This window comes from Sorex fumeus, unplaced genomic scaffold, assembly GCF_029834395.1.
Source record: "Sorex fumeus unplaced genomic scaffold, SorFum_2.1 ptg000111l, whole genome shotgun sequence".
Taxonomy (NCBI): Eukaryota; Metazoa; Chordata; class Mammalia; order Eulipotyphla; family Soricidae; genus Sorex; species Sorex fumeus.
The window spans coordinates 6,980,920-6,996,543 of NW_026606168.1; the positions used below are offsets into that span (position 1 = coordinate 6,980,920).

Consider the following 15,624-nt stretch of genomic DNA (forward strand, 5'->3'; position numbering starts at 1 on the left):
CGGCGGAGGCCGCGACTGCTTCCGAGGTCACCGCGCCGGGAGGCGGGGCGGAGCGGCGGGCGGGCAGGTGGGGCCGTCATGACGGGCCTCTGCCGGACCCCCACGCGGGGCCACTGCTGGATTTTGTCTTCGTGGCTACGCGGGGCGGTCGTGCCCGCGCGCCTGCCCGGGCCGCGCCTTCTCCTCCCCCGCGCCGCGCGGGGCTCCGAGCACTGTCGGCCGCTGTCCAGCGCGCGCCGCCGCGCCTGTAAAGTCCGGGTCCTGCGGGGTGGAAACGCGCGCGGCCCCTCCCCGGCTGGGCGGTGGCTCAGGGGCGCGGACAGGGGCCGGGAGGGCGGGAGAGACGGACAGACAGACAGACAGACAGAGAAGTCGCGGCTCGGCGCAGCAGCAGCGCGGGAACGCGGGGGCGAGTCCATTTGGGTTGGGGCTGCGGGGGGGCGCGTCGGTTGCAGGTGGGCGAGGAACCCGGCAGTTCCCGTCTCCCTTGGGTCCGGGCGCTGCCCTGGCCAAGCCTCAGCGGCCTCTCCTAAATCTGCCCTGGCAAAGGGGTCCCCCACCCACCCGCACCCCAGTTTTGCAACTCGAGCCTCCTCCCGCCCCCCGCCCGGAGCCGCGTTGAGCCCGTCCGGCGGGAGGGCCGCGCGCTCGGCGGGAAATTTCGAGCCTGGCGCTCAGCGGCTTCTCCCTCTGCTTCCGTTCCGGCGCTCTCGGCGGCTCCGCTCGCGCCCCTCTCGCCATGCCCTGCTCCGAAGTGACCCAAGTCGCCTCCCCCAGCAAGCGGGCGCGGCCGGCGGTGGAGGAGCCCCTGCGGCTGCGCTTTGTGCGGCTCTCGGAGCACGCGACCGCCCCGACCAAGGGGTCCCAGCGCGCCGCGGGCTACGACCTGTACAGGTGAGTGGGGACCCCCGTGCCGGAGCCCACCTGTCCCCGCGCGTCCTGCGGAGAAGAAGCCCCCCTCCCTGCTTCCGAAGCCCGCTTGGTCCTCCTTGCTTTGACTCCAGTCGCCCGCTGCCCCAGCTTTGGGGACTCCCAAGTTTGCGGGGGGAAAAGATGAAGGAAAAAAAAAGGCGGGTGAGGACCAGACTTAATAACTACTCTGATTGACCGGCAAAACCCGTGCTATTAAAAAGTTTTAGAAAGAGTGGCTGAAGTGATAGCACAGCAGGTAGGGCGTTTGCCCTGCACGCGGCCGACGGAGTTCGATTCCCAGCATCCCGTGTGGTCCCCCAGCGTCGGCCAGTAGTGATTCCTGAGTGCATGAGCCAGGAGTGACCCTGTGACCCAAAAAGCAAAAATGAAAATAAAAAGGAACACGTAATTTACAAACAGGAGGTGAATTTTTAAAAGTTGGAAGAATTGGAAAAAAGAAACAGGAAAAAAAAACCCAAACCAGTGTACAGCTCTTTTTACAGGCAGCTGCTAGGGTCTCTGCCCATTTTCCCTGTGAGCGCACCCCCAGCCCCTAGCTCCAGTTTGGGCCAGGAATTGAATCCAGGTGTAATGCATGCACAGCTTGGACTTTCCTGCGGATCCAGCACCCTCTATTTGAGCGTTTTTTGCTTCCCTCTGTCAGGCAGGTGGGTTTTGAGGCCACATCCAGCGGTGCTCAGAGATCACACCTGGTGTGGCCGAGGTGGGGGTAGAGGCATGTGATGCAAGACGAGCAACCCCCACGCTGTACCATCTCTCAGGCCTTAACTTCCCTTCTTAGCATGAATTCTGCAGGGATTGGTACAGATGGGACCGGAGTGTCGGATTTAGTCTGTTAGTCTGTTATTTGTCTTGCAGTATGGGTTGGATGACTAAGGCCCACCCAGGCTTTGGAAGGAGTGGCCTGAGTGTTTTGGGAGTCAAGGGGCCTGAGTCTGAACATCATTAAGATGAATGAAAGCTGGTTCAGCTTTAAAGGGTATTTAGCAGTAAATTCAGTTTCTTAAAGGGAATTAAAAATTTCCCTAGTTCACTCTAGACACTGGAACTCTCAGAAAGGGCCTGGCTCTGAGAAGCTAAAAAGTATGCTAGTACCTTTCATTTGTACAGCACTTCTTTTTCATTTGTACCCAAATTCTTCTCAGGTTATTTTATGTAGTCCTGAAATGCATGAGTTTCTGAAGAACAAAATTCTATGCTTGTTCCCCTTTCCCCCCTGATTACTCTTGGGGCCCATATCTTTAGAACCATGTAGGAAGTTGTAAAGAGAAGTGAAAAAGGAGAGAAGGAGTGGTTATTATGTGTTAAGTCCATTGGTACATTTTCTGCTAATGTACCAATTACAGTTTGCATACTGATGTCTGGGTGCAGAAGGCAGAGAGAAGTGTGTGATTAGTATTGTAGAAAGACACGAAAAGCAGGGTGCCTTAGAACTAATAGCAATCACGTGCGGGTCTTCATTTTTATGGATGTAGCCCAGTCTCTGCTGGGCTTTGCTGTGAGTCCTGGGAGGGACTCCGATTTCAGGTAACTGAAGCATCTTCCCAATGAACAAAAGTGCCTGTCACTAAGTGAAACAGGTGTGGAGATAGCCCATCTCTTCATGATCATCCATTTCCTCCCCAGAGAAGTTCATGGCCACAGACCGCGCCCTTTTGTGAACTGCCAGCGACACCTTTGACAGATGACTTTCTGTTTCTTTTCTTAGTCTTTCTAGAGGATTATTGTAAGACTAAAATGAGGGACATAAAGTAGTTACATCTGTGCCTGGATATAGTGGAAAAAAATGTTACCTCAGGGGCCAAAGAGCTAGTACAGCAGGTAAGGCTCTTGCCTTGCACACAGCCTAGCTGGGTTTGATCCCCAGCATCTCATATGGTCCCCCAAGTACCACCAGGTGTGATCCCTGAGCACAGAGCCAGGAATACACCCTGAGCATTGCAGGATGCGGTCCCCAAACCAAAGAATAAATAAATGTTACCTTATTATTCCCCTCTCAGAGAGCCCGGCAAGCTACCGAGAGTATCTCGCCCCCACAGCAAAGCCTGGCAAGCTACCCATGACATATTCGATAAGCCCAACACAGTAACAAGAAGTTTCACAATGGAGATGTTACGGGGCCCCCTCAATCAAATCGATGAACAAAGGGAGGGCAGTGCTACCTTATTATTAGCTATTTTATTTATTGTTTGCCAAGCATCCAAAAGTTCAGGGGCAACTTTCATGTTGGCATTTATTTTATGAAAAAAGTTCCTGGAGAGTAACTTCTGTAAAGCTCGTTTTAATAATTGACCCGAAAGGGGGGAAAAAATCTAGTGCATTGGACCCTCAGCTAGGTTAGTTACAAAATTCTGTGGTTGCATAGGGACACATTTAAGGCAATTCTGTTTATTTGAAAGGGAGAGAATGTAAAAATGATATTAGGACTAAATCCTGTTTATTTTCTTTCAATATCTTCCTAGTGCCTATGATTATACAGTACCACCAATGGAGAAAGCCCTGGTGAAAACCGACATTCAGATAGCTCTTCCTTCTGGGTGTTATGGAAGAGTAGGTAAGTGATTTAAGACACAAGTAACCATTTTTCGTGCTCTTCGAGGACTCCTTCACCCCCCCACACTCCCCATGCATGTGGTACCTTTGTGATGGTTTTGTTCTTGCATGCTACACCTTATCCACCACGAGAGCACAGAGATCTCTCCACCGTTATCCCAAGATTTCCCACTCTGTAGCACCCTATTTATATTGGAGAGGTCAGAATTTATCACGAGCAGAATTACACTCTGACAGCCTTGGGGTGGGAACCTAGATTACTGTCCTTCGCTAGCAGTTTAGCCTTTTAAAGAAAAATGAGGTGAACTCCCTCTATTGCATTGACAAACATGTTTAAAGAATGTATGGGAAACAAATCAGGAAATAAAGTATAGGCAGGGAGGGGGCTGTGTTTATGGACAAGGTGTTGGATTTAAGTTAAAAATTAAGAGGGGTGGGGGTGGGAGGGATACTGGGGTCAGTGGTGGTGGAGAATGGGCACAGGTGGAGGGATGGGTATTCGATCATTGTATAACGGAAACCCAGGCACAAAAATTCGTAAGTCTACAACTGTATCTCATGGTGTTTCACTAATAAAAATTTTTAAAAAAATAAAGAGTGGGCCTGATGCCTAAGTAGGTACAAAGTGTGAACTTAGCTTTTGTTATTTTGTTGTTGTTTTGTTTGGAGACTAAAAGCATAGTGGAGCTGATTTTTTTAATTTAGTGAACACACCATGAGGTACAGTTGTAGACTTACAAATTTTTGTGCTTGGGTTTCAATTATACAATGATCGAGTACCCATCCCTCTACCAGTGCCCATTTTCCACCACTGCTGATCCCAGTATTTCTCCCAACCCCCATCCCTCCATCCCACCCTGCCTCTGGCAGGGCATTCCCTTTTCTTCTCTCTCTCCTTTTGGGTGCTGTGGTTTGCAAAAGAGGCATTGAGTGGCAGTCATGTTCGGTCTATAGTCTACTCCCAGCACGCATCTCCCATCCTGGGAGGATCCTCCCAACACCCTTTATTTGGTGCTCCCTTCTCTCTCTGAGCTGCCTTTTCCCCTAGCATGTGTGATTGGCATCCAACCCATGGAGTAAACCGTGGAGCTGAATTTTTAAGTTTGAGTTTACTCCAGTCTCAGGGATTACTCCTGGCTCTAGCCCCCCGGGCTCAGGGGACCATATGAGGTACTCGGAAGCGAATGTGGGTTGGATGTGTGCAAGTTAAGCACCTGACCGGCTGGACTATCGCTCCATCCCCCATGTTACACTTTATAAACTATTCTTTCCTACGCTAATAATCCATGATAATGAATGTATTCTTTAATGAATATACTTGCACTAGAGGAAATGAGAGTGATGTCCTTACAATTTTGTGTTTTGTGTAATAATGAGTGTTACCCCCTCATCTTAAATAGCCAATTTCTCCTTTTGTATTTTTTAGCTCCTCGTTCTGGCTTGGCTGCAAAACACTTCATAGATGTTGGAGGTAACATATTTATGTTTTTATTTGAAAATTTTTGTAACTGTTTACTTTGCTGTTGCTTAGGAAACAGTTATCAGTGACAGGTTGTACTTTTAACTTCTAGAAAAGGAAATGAGTTCCTTTTTGTCCTGCATCCTTGGAAATTTTTCCATCTCTGAAATGACGGTCATCTAGCTTCAAATATTATTTGGATTATGTCTAATTTTCAAATGACCATTCTGTGAAATAGGCATGCTCTTAATGGGCCAAAATAGATACTGCACGGTGAGTGGGAGTTTTGCTTTGGCTTAGTGGTAAACTGTATTTTGTCCCCAAAATAGCTATTTTAGGAGAAGATTTATTATTGTAGGGGACAAAAAAACCCTTGGGGTTGTTTAAGAAAAAGCATTTTACTTTAGTAATTATTAAATAGTTACATAGGCAAAAGAGTCTAGAAAAGATCCGAGGGAGACTTTGTAGGAAGAACCTCCTTCCCTCCATGAGAGAACTCCTCTTGTTTGGCAAATTAGGGAAGAAGTTGCTCTTAAAGGTGGGAAAGCTCCGTGCTCCTGTCATTGCACCTGGCTGGCAAGACTCAGTAGCGTGTTTCCCTGACAACGGTCTTTGCTCTTGACCCAGCTTTTTTATGGATCCCTCTAAAAAGGTGCCATGGTGTTGTTTTGCGTTGCTTTTTAAATTTCACGAGAGAGATGTGGTTAGGAACCACAAAATTAAGATTATAATTAAGTGTCAAAGAGAAAAGTTGAATCTGTAGGATTTCTTTCAGTGTTCACATCTGGACGGTATGGAGAGTTTTCACTAAAGGTTTCCAATAAAAGACATGCCAAAGTCTTGACACAGTAAAACTTTTGCCTGAAGTCAGTTAATCATTCTGCCAATTCCAATGCATGTTTTTTTCCAGTGATAACTTCACAATACTGTTTTTTGCCTTCTCATGAAGAGAAAGAATCCTTTCCATTGAAAAGGGTAAATCTTGGGACTTCCTAAGTCATTTTGTGAGTAAGAAATAAATTTGGAACCTGGCAAGCTACCGAGAGTATCTCGCCCCCATGGCAAAGCCTGGCAAGCTCCCCGTGGCGTATTTCATATGCCAGAAACAGTAACAGCAAGTCTCATGATGGAAATCTTACTGGGCCCGCTTGAGCAAATCGATGAACAATGGGAGGACAGTGCTACCAACATTCATGCTAAAAAAGGTATTGAGCACTATTTTTCTGCCATTTATTCTTTTTTTTTTCTCTTTGGGTTACACCCAGCGATCTCCTGGCTCATGCACTCAGGAATTATTCCTGGTGGTGCTCGGGGAACCATACGGGATACTGGGAATCGAACCCGGGTCGGCTAGCAAACTCCTTTACAAAAAAAAAAGTGTTTTTGTGTGGTAGCATATACTATATAGTTAAAACAAAGAACAACAACTTGCAAATTATATGGAAAGGATTTAGCGCCAGAGAGCTAGCTCAGAGAACTGGAGGACGTGCTTTACATGTGGAGCCCTAGGTTAGATCCCTGGCACCACAGTGGTCTTCAGTACTGCTGGGACCAACCCCTATGGCTCAGAAACCAAAAAAAAAAGAAAAAAAGAAATTAAATATCCAAATAGATAAGAAAGTAAAATACAGAAGATCATATGCAAACATCTGATAAACATGGAGGGGGAAAAATGTAGTTTTGTTGTCAGAAACGCATACAAGCGCCGGGATGTATGGTTTTTTCACTCCTCACGTTTTGCAGAATTAAAAGGAAGCCATCTGGCAGGATGTTGGAAATCGTTTTTCTTAAATATCAGTGAAATTTTAATTACATACCTGCCTTTCAAAGGTACATAGCAACATCCATTAAAATGTTTACTATAAAATAGGCACATTGACTTGGGAATATGCATTTTAGAACCAGTTTATTTATTTGGGGCAGAGCCTGAGCCATACCCAGCAGTGCCTGAGCTATGCAGTGCTGGCCTGGAGCCAGGGTCGGCCACATGCAAGGCAAGTGCCCAAACCTCTGTACTGAGTCTCCACCCTGGTACTCATTTGAGGAGAATAAAAAGTGCTAATACTAGAGAACTTCTGTAAAAGGTTTTGTTTATTATAGCCAAAGTTATAGTCACCTAAAGGTGATAATTACCTGGGGTATAGCTGCACAGTATAGAGTCATACTACATAGAAATTGTGGTACTTTTATTTCTGTGCGTTGGATCTAAAAAAAATCGACTGACTTTTATATTAATCTCAAAGATGTTTATAGTATTTCAAATAGAAAAAATGTCACTAAGTATACAAAATAATATATATGTCACTGTAACATTGATTACCGTAGGGAGGATTAGGGGAAACATTATTAGTTTGTATTTTATAGATATTTGTGCTGCTTGGGAATTTGTTTTCTAATAGTAACAAGATAGTTAAAAGTCAGTTCCACTTTGTCTTGACTAACATATTCTAGGTAAATGAGTCCTGGCTTATATATCTGCTCTCTCCCAAGGAGACTCCATACATAGCCTTTATTACTCATCAGTGACATAGACGATTATCATTGTTATCTTGATGTTATTCCCATTCATACATATACACGAATAACATATTCTGTTGAGGGCGGGTCTACATTACGCTTTACCTGATTCATTGTACAGTCAAAATTTCATGTGATTAATGAAGTAGCTGGTTCCATCTTCATATTCTTTCCATAAATAGTAAGGATGAGATTAATGGCTAGCTGGCAGTGGGGAAAAGAAACCAGATTTCTGTATACTTTACATTGATCAGCACTCAAAAAAAAATTGGTCAATGTTTGGTGCTCTGCAACTAGAAAAAAAATATTGTTTCAGTCTTGACATGTTATGAACTACCTCTGCTGTTTTTTTAACCACTTTTGTACCATACTTTTTACAGTTCTTTATCTTTTTATAGTTCTTTATCTTTGGACCTAGAGATCTGTCTCATTGGTAAAGCACCTGTCTGGCATTTGTGGGGCCTTGAACTTGATCCTCGGAACTTTCTCCTGTGCCTGGTGTGATACCAGGAGCTGTACTATCCATGATCCACAGTACCACAACAAAATGTGTGCAGTTTCCAGCAGTTTGCAACAAAGTGTGTGTAGACACCACAACTAAACTATATGACCCCTTACCATGAGAACAGCACAGAGAAGGTGGGCTAGTGCTCAAACATTTTCCTCTAATTAATTTTTTATAATTTAATTTCTTTAATTCTCTCTAAAAGGTTATGTCAGGAACCTTTCAAGAGTTGCTTAAATCTCATTCCACTTATCTTTCATTATTTATTCATAAAGCACATGAATTCATTTAAATTTCTATGATTCACTGGAAAAATTTGCATATTTTCTTCTGAGTATTTCCCCCTGTCAATGAAAGTTGTTTTTTGTTTTGTTCCAGTTTGCTTTGTTTTCCCTGTGAGAAAACCAGAAGAGAATACTTACCCTCATATTTAAAAAAACAAAAAAGGTTTTAGAGGTTGGAGAGAGTACAGCAAGTAGGGTGCTTTCTTTGCACACAGCTAACCTGGGTTCAGTCCCTGGCATCCCTCATAGAGCCCCACCAGGAGGGATCCCTGAGCTCAGAGCCTGAGTAATTTAACCCGGAGCACAGCTGGGTGTGGCCCAAAAATCAAAAAATTTTTTTTTTGCTTTTAGTTGATCAACCAATATTTTAGACTATTTTTTATTGAGCTAAATTCCTGATTGTTTTTATTCCTTTTTTCAGTAACTGCTTTTTTTAATGGAGGTAGATTTCAGTAAGAGATTCAGTGTACTGGGAGCTGGAGCGATAGCACAGCGGGTAGGGTGTTTGCCTTGCACGCAGCCAACATGGCTGACACAGGTTCGATTCCCAGCATCCCGTATGGTCCCTGAGCACCACCAGGAGTAATTCCTGAGTGCATGAGCCAGGAGTAACCCCTGAACATCGCCGGATGTGACCCAAAAAGCAAAAAAAAAAAGATTCAGTGTATCGTGAAACCTCATTTAATTTGACTCTACATGAAATGCAGCATTTTAGAGAGTTAAGGAATTGACAGGTATGAAAGGAAATGGGCAGTTGGGCATGGGGTGGAGAATGACTACCAGTGTTCTCAAATTGATTGTGATGATGTTTGCACAGCTCTGAATGCTCTTAAAATAGTGAATTCTGTACCATCAGCCTTATCAAGGCAATGAGAAGGCCTGCTCACCTATATACCTGCGCCTCTTTGTTTAGCAAATTAAATGCCTGGGCTCAAAATAAATGTTCATTAGTAGCTCTCCAGGCTAGGCCCTGGCAGGACCCTGCCTCAGGTTTCATTTCTGCAAAGGTTTACTGCTACCTTGCTGATAGTTTCAGGCAGGCATAGATTTTACAGTTCTTTGGAACAGTGTATTCACGTCAAACTGATGTGATGATTTCTCTTAAGAACAAATGGTGGTTCAAATTCAGCAGCGAGGAATAATACGAAAGGAAAAGTTCCCCACTCTTTTCATTAAAGAATGGAGTGTTCTAATATTTGCCAGATTGCCACTTATCAATGTCAGTGCTGGCTTATTCCACGGAAGATCTCCAGGCATTTTGACACTTTTATTTATGATTTAATCATATTTCGTCTGGATATTCATGGGAAACTGCTACTGGGATAAACCTTTCAAACCCAAATCATAATTTTCTCCTAGAATTCTTGGCAGGCATGTGGTAGATGAGACAGATTGGGAGGGGAATTCAGAGTGATCCGCTCCTGAGTAAGTGCTTGCCCCCAGGTGACGACAGTAGCAGATGGTCTTCAGGACTCAGGGTTAGGGACCATGACGTTTTTCTCACTGTAGTCTATTAGTAATACAAGTCTTAAGTTTTGAGGCTTTACCTGGTGCCCGAGCAAAAGATGCATACTCAATTGTAAGTGTAAGAGAGCTTAGTTCTGGAAGACAGATCTGACAGCGTCCATCTCCTTCATGTTCGTAGCGTACAACAAATTAATGTTCTTTTCCTTTTCCTTTCAGCTGGTGTCATAGATGAAGACTACAGAGGAAATGTTGGTGTAGTATTATTTAATTTTGGCAAAGAAACATTTGAAGGTATGTTAAATACATGGGCTCACATAAAAGTAGTTTCTGAGTTATTTATGTCAAATACTAATCCTTCTAGTTCCCATAGAGCAGGGCAGGATAGAGACTGTATCGATTAAGTAATCTCATTTTGTTTCTTTTCTTTTAAAGTCAAAAAGGGTGATCGAATTGCACAGCTCATTTGTGAACGCATTTTTTATCCGGAAATAGAAGAAGTTCAAGTAAGTATCCCAAAAAGCTGAGTAAAGAGAACAGGATATAAGACTTAAAGTGAAGGGAAATTGTGGAGCTTTATAAGCAAGTACTATCAGTGACTAACCTTACTATAATTAAAATCATAGTTTTAGAAATTTTTGTGTTCTTCAGAAATATTATATACCATCCTTTTTGAGCAAATATACTAATCATTTAGAATGGAATTCTCATCATTTCCTTATTTAGCAGTTGTGGAGTATTTTTCAGATTGATTTTTGTAATTAAAGTGTAAAAATGTTAGAAAATGGGAGCTGGAGAGAATGGGATGAGGATTTGAAATTCACTCTGATTTGCCTTTTATATCTTCAAGGATTTGGAGGACACAGAAAGAGGCTCAGGAGGTTTTGGTTCCACTGGAAAGAATTAAAAATTGCTTCAAGAATAGAAAGTGAGAAGATGTTATTTTTTTGTTTAAAATAATAAAGTTTTTTGTTTAAACTGCTTTTGTGGTTTTCCTCTTCTATAAATGTAATAGTTTCACTTTCAAAAGTTATTTGGATATAATGTGCTCTGTGGAAGGTACATTTTATGTCACCAGAAATTTTGTGTATTTCTACATATGTATGTTGACCTAATGTAGATTTTCATTTTACAATCAAATGTGTATCAATTACATCCCCCATGATTATTTACTAAATGTTACATTCAGAAAGTTTTTTCTTATATTTTATTTGAACTTCTGTATAAATCATAAGCAAATCCTTTTAGTAGATGTAGATTCTTTAACAGGAATTATTACACAATTTGAAGTAAGACTTCAATAAATATAAATTTATCACAAATACAAATTATATACATAAATCTAAAAGATAAGTTATAAAGCAATACATTGCTCAAAAAAAATTTTTTTATGTAGGAGTACTGCTATTTATTCAGCCACTGATTAGCTGTTGATTTGGGTGTGAACTCAATCTTTTTTTTTCATAGTTTTATTTATTTTCTTCTTATATTTATTTATTGAATCACTATGGGAAAAGTTACTAAGCTTTCAGGTTTAAGTCTCAGTCACACAATGATCAAACACCTCTCCCTTCACCAGTACTCATTTTTCACCACCAAGAACCCCAATATACCCCCCTCCCACCCCTCCCAATGCCTGTGAGGCAGGTGATTTCCACTTAACTCTTCTCTACATTGATTACATTCATTATTTCGACAAAAGATGCACCATTATTGTTTAGAATTTCCCCCCCAACAATCAGAATTGCTGAAAAGGCATTGTGAAATACTTTGTTTTCTATAGCTGGTTATGAGAATCATACAATCTCACATGGCCACAAGAGCGGCCTCACGGTTTTGGATTTCTGCAAAGAGCCAGATAATCAAGAGATTGGTTTCTGTGTGTCTGGTGTTATGGCTGTGCCGGAGAGCTGCTCATGGGGGGCAACTCAGTAGGGTGCAAAGGACAAGCCGGTACTGCCCCCTTCCCATGAGACCGCAGCTGCCCCATCACTGCTGGTTCCCATACCTGGCTTTCCAATAACCTCTGAGGCAGTGGCCACCGAGGCCGCTGCGACCACCTTGCTGCTTGGGGGGGGGGGGGGAGAGGCAGAAGGGAGCAACACCCTTTCCCTCCTGGGGAGGCATGGTGCCGTAGTTTAACGCACGGTCCATCACTTTTCTGCCACAAGCTGCCGGGCTCTGGACTAAGTTCTTTTGCCTCTTGGAGCCATGGCCATGCTGGAGAGCCGCTCGTGGGGAGCAACTCATGACCTTGGTAGGGCGTGAAGGACGAGCCAGTACTGCCCCCCTTCCCATGAGACTGCAGTTGCCCCATCCATCACTGCTGGCTCATACCTGGTTTTCCAATAAGCTCTGAGGCAGCAGTCACCTTTGCTGCCGTTGGGGGGGGGGGGGGGGGGATGCGGAAGGGAGAAACACCCTTTCCCTCCTGGGGAGGCATGGCACCTTAACGCATGGTCCATTCACTTTTCTTCCGCAAGCTGCCAGGCTCTGGACTAAGTCCTTTTGCCTCTGGAACCATGGCCGTGCTGGAGAGCCACTTGTGGGGGGCAACTCGTGACCTCGGTAAGGCGCGAAGGACGAGCCGGTACTGCCCCCCTTCCTATGAGACTGTAGTTGCCCCATCCATCACTGCTGGCTCATACCTGGTTTTCCAATAAGCTCTGAGGCAGCGGCCACCTAGCTACCACGGGGGGGAAAAAGGTGGAAGGGTGCAACACCCTTTCCCTCCTGGGGAGGCATGGCGCAGTAGTTTAATGCATGGTCCATTCACTTTTCTGCTGCAAGCTGCCGGGCTCTGGATTAAGTCCTTTTGCCTCTGGAGCCGTGGCTGTGCTGGAGAGCCGCTTGTTGGGAGCACCTCGTGACCTTGGTAGGCGTGAAGGACATGCCGGTACTGCCCCCCCTTCCCATGAGACTGCAGTTGCTCCGTCACCGCAGGCTCATACCTGGTCTTCCAATAAGCTCTGAGGCAGCAGCCACCTTGCATGTGGTCCAGAGGATTTCTGCCAAAAGTCGCTGGGTTTCAAGATTTGTTTCTGAGTCTCTGGGACATGGCCCGTTAATCAGCTTGATAAGGAGCCAGAGGCCGTTTGTAGGCTGTGACTCGGGGTCTCACTGGGATGGGGAGGAAGGGCCGGTTCCACCCCCATCTGGTGAGACCCCATGTGTCTCGTCACTGCAGGCCCAAACCAGTGGCCTTTGGAGGATGGCGGTCACCAGGCTGCCAAGGGGAACAGGCCATGGCACGAAACCTATTCCCACCTGGAGTGGCCCAGTCCCAGTAACTTACGGCAGGAACAGGATGCATTTCTGCCAAAAGCCTTTGAGTTCCGAGATTCGCTTCTAAGTCTCTGGAATCATGACTGTTAAGCAGTTTGATTAGGAACCCGAGAGGCCATGCCTCCAATTATATAGCTGAGCCGGAGGTGGTTTGTGGGTGTGTCTCCCACATACCTAACTTTTGGCCATTTATTTTCTTGGTAAACTTTGCCCCAAGTTTCTGGGTCTGGCCAAAGGCACAGCAGCAATTTTGGGATATCTGAAAGTCTGACGGTGCCATCAGACTGTTGATGCACTCACCTCACAGGTACAGATTGACCTGCTGGCGGCACCATATCCCCTAGGTAAAGGTAAAGGCCCTCCCGTTGATCGTCGATTTGCTCGAGCGGGCCCAGTAACGTCTCCATTGGAGACTTTGTTGTTACTGTGTCTGGCATATCGAATACGTCACGGGGAGCTTGCCAGGCTCTGCCGCGCAGGCGAGATACTCTCGGTAGCTTCCCGGGCTCTCCGAGAGGGGCGGAGGAATCGAACTCGGGTCGGCCATGTTGGCCGCGTGTAAGGCGAACGCCCTACCCGCTGTGCTATCACTCCAGCCCATATCCCCTAAAATTTTTTTTTTAATTCATTGTGAATGTGAAAGGAAGAGATTCCTCCATTTATTTTGTGTTTTTAGGTTTGCAGGAAAAGCATTCCTTTTGGTAGGCTCTTGGTTGATGAGGTGTGTCTGGGGAAGTGTCACTCGGGAGTTCCACTTTGCTCTTATGCAAACCTTACAAGTGAGGGTTTCTTGGTTTCCCTCACTGAGGTAGTAGTTATAGGTTGCCTTCAGAAAATGACACCATTTTCCAGGGAGAGCCAGATGAACTGTGTGTAGCATGTTACTGCGGAGAGGGTCTGTTATGTGCATGGTTCTATGTGTGTTTTCCTGTACTTTCCAGGCCCCTCTGCACAAGAATTTAGGTCTCACATGCGCTCTGGGAAGCAGCACTAGTGTGATGCTCTGGAGAGATGGAGGGTGTGTTTTGCCAATGTGGGTTACACATGCAGCTATGGTGCTTCTTGAGCCCACTCACTGCACAGAAATCAACTCAATGGCTTATTTAACTAACATGAGAAAACAAATCTCCAGGGGCCAGAGAGATAATAACACTGGGGTCAAGGTTCTTCACTTACATACTGAGACCCTCAGCTCCCTAGCACCACATGTTCCCTGGTATACTGGTGACTGCAGGTCAGAGCCATACTACATCCTTGCATCCTTCAGCTTCTAGCCATTACACGGGATCACTGGGAGGGACCTCTGAGCACCATTTGGAACCCCTCCAAAAAATGTTTTTTTTTTTAAATGACTACAACAAACCATAAATATATATATAAATATAAAGGCCCTCCCGTTGATCATCGATTTGCTCGAGCGGGCCCAGTAACGTCTCCATTGGAGACTTTGTTGTTACTGTGTCTGGCATATCGAATACGTCACGGGGAGCTTGCCAGGCTCTGCCGTGCGGGCGAGATACTCTCGGTAGCTTGCCGGGCTCTCCGAGAGGGGCGGAGGAATCGAACTCGGGTCGGCCATGTTGGCTGCGTGCAAGGCAAACGCCCTACCGCTGTGCTATTGCTCCAGCCCAAATATAGCTATTGAAAATAGGTAGAAAATTATAACTATTTATCTAAAAGTATATATGCAAGTTGGTATAATGAAAAAGCACCAGTTTGGGGAATTTGATTTAATCTTATTTTGGTTTTGGGGCCACACTGGCTTAAGATTCTGACTGTTGGCAGTGCTCGGAGACTTGAGATTGCTGTGAATTAAGTCCCCAGCACCAGTTTTGTCACTGTTCAGCTTGCCTTTATGTTTGACCCCTTCACTAACAAAGATTTTGAGTAAATAGAATAACCTTATGAAATACCTGTTTTCTTACAAGATAGGGAGACAAATAATTTACAGGGTCTCTTCCTGTCCTCTGGTTTGTGACTCAGGACCAGATCAGTGGGCTGTGGCAGACCACTGCCACCTGGTGGCAGTTAAATAAATAGAAGGGATTGCATTACATAGAAAATCATTCTTGGTTGAGTGTATTTGTCTAACTTCTATGTGCCAGCATCATTTGTCTACTTTTTTTTTCTTGATAATATTGGCAAGTCATTTCAGACACAACCTGTAATAGACTAGCTGTGCAATCTTGAGGTCCTCATGTACTTCTTTTTGAGTCTTACGTGAAAAAAGAAACAGAAATAATACTCTGCTAATGTAGTTAGAAAATCTGAAGGCAGTGAATGCAAAGTATGTTTGCTGTGGGAAATAATATTCTGTCATAAAGAGTACCACTTGTCTTTGCAAAGGTCACCATTAGACAGGGGCAAGTAAGACAAAGAACCCCCTGCAGTATGTGATAAGCCTTGGAAATACAAAGTGGACACAAACCATGTTCCAGAAGCGGTAAAATCAAGTTCAATTAGACTAGAATACTAAAATCTGGTAGGAAAGTGCTGGAGACTTCCGGAAGAATAGGCTCTCTAATTACTAAGGAGGCATGACAGCAGGCAAGTTTGGACCAGAGCAGCAACAGCAATGAAGTGACTATCAGGTAGATGACAATATAATATCGGTGACGTGGCTA

At 44.8% G+C, this 15,624-nt stretch overlaps 1 protein-coding gene across 1 annotated transcript; it reads left to right on the forward strand.

The window, feature by feature from the left end:
* Positions 1–695: 695 nt before the first annotated feature.
* On the forward strand, positions 696–10,697 carry DUT (deoxyuridine triphosphatase). The gene is made up of 6 exons (XM_056135342.1): positions 696–894; positions 3,396–3,487; positions 4,913–4,957; positions 9,935–10,009; positions 10,151–10,221; positions 10,566–10,697. The coding sequence occupies exons 1-6, from the start codon at positions 740–742 to the stop codon at positions 10,620–10,622; spliced, it is 495 nt and encodes a 164-aa protein (XP_055991317.1). The 5' UTR covers positions 696–739; the 3' UTR covers positions 10,623–10,697.
* Positions 10,698–15,624: the final 4,927 nt, after the last annotated feature.

Excerpts from the sequence above, each read along its gene's own strand:
- DUT (XM_056135342.1), top strand. The coding sequence starts at position 740 with ATGCCCTGCTCCGAAGTGACCCAAGTCGCCTCCCCCAGCAAGCGGGCG. Across the intron at positions 895-3,395 it reads GCGGGCTACGACCTGTACAG|TGCCTATGATTATACAGTAC; the intron begins GTGAGTGGGGAC and ends ATATCTTCCTAG. Across the intron at positions 10,010-10,150 it reads TGGCAAAGAAACATTTGAAG|TCAAAAAGGGTGATCGAATT; the intron begins GTATGTTAAATA and ends TTTCTTTTAAAG.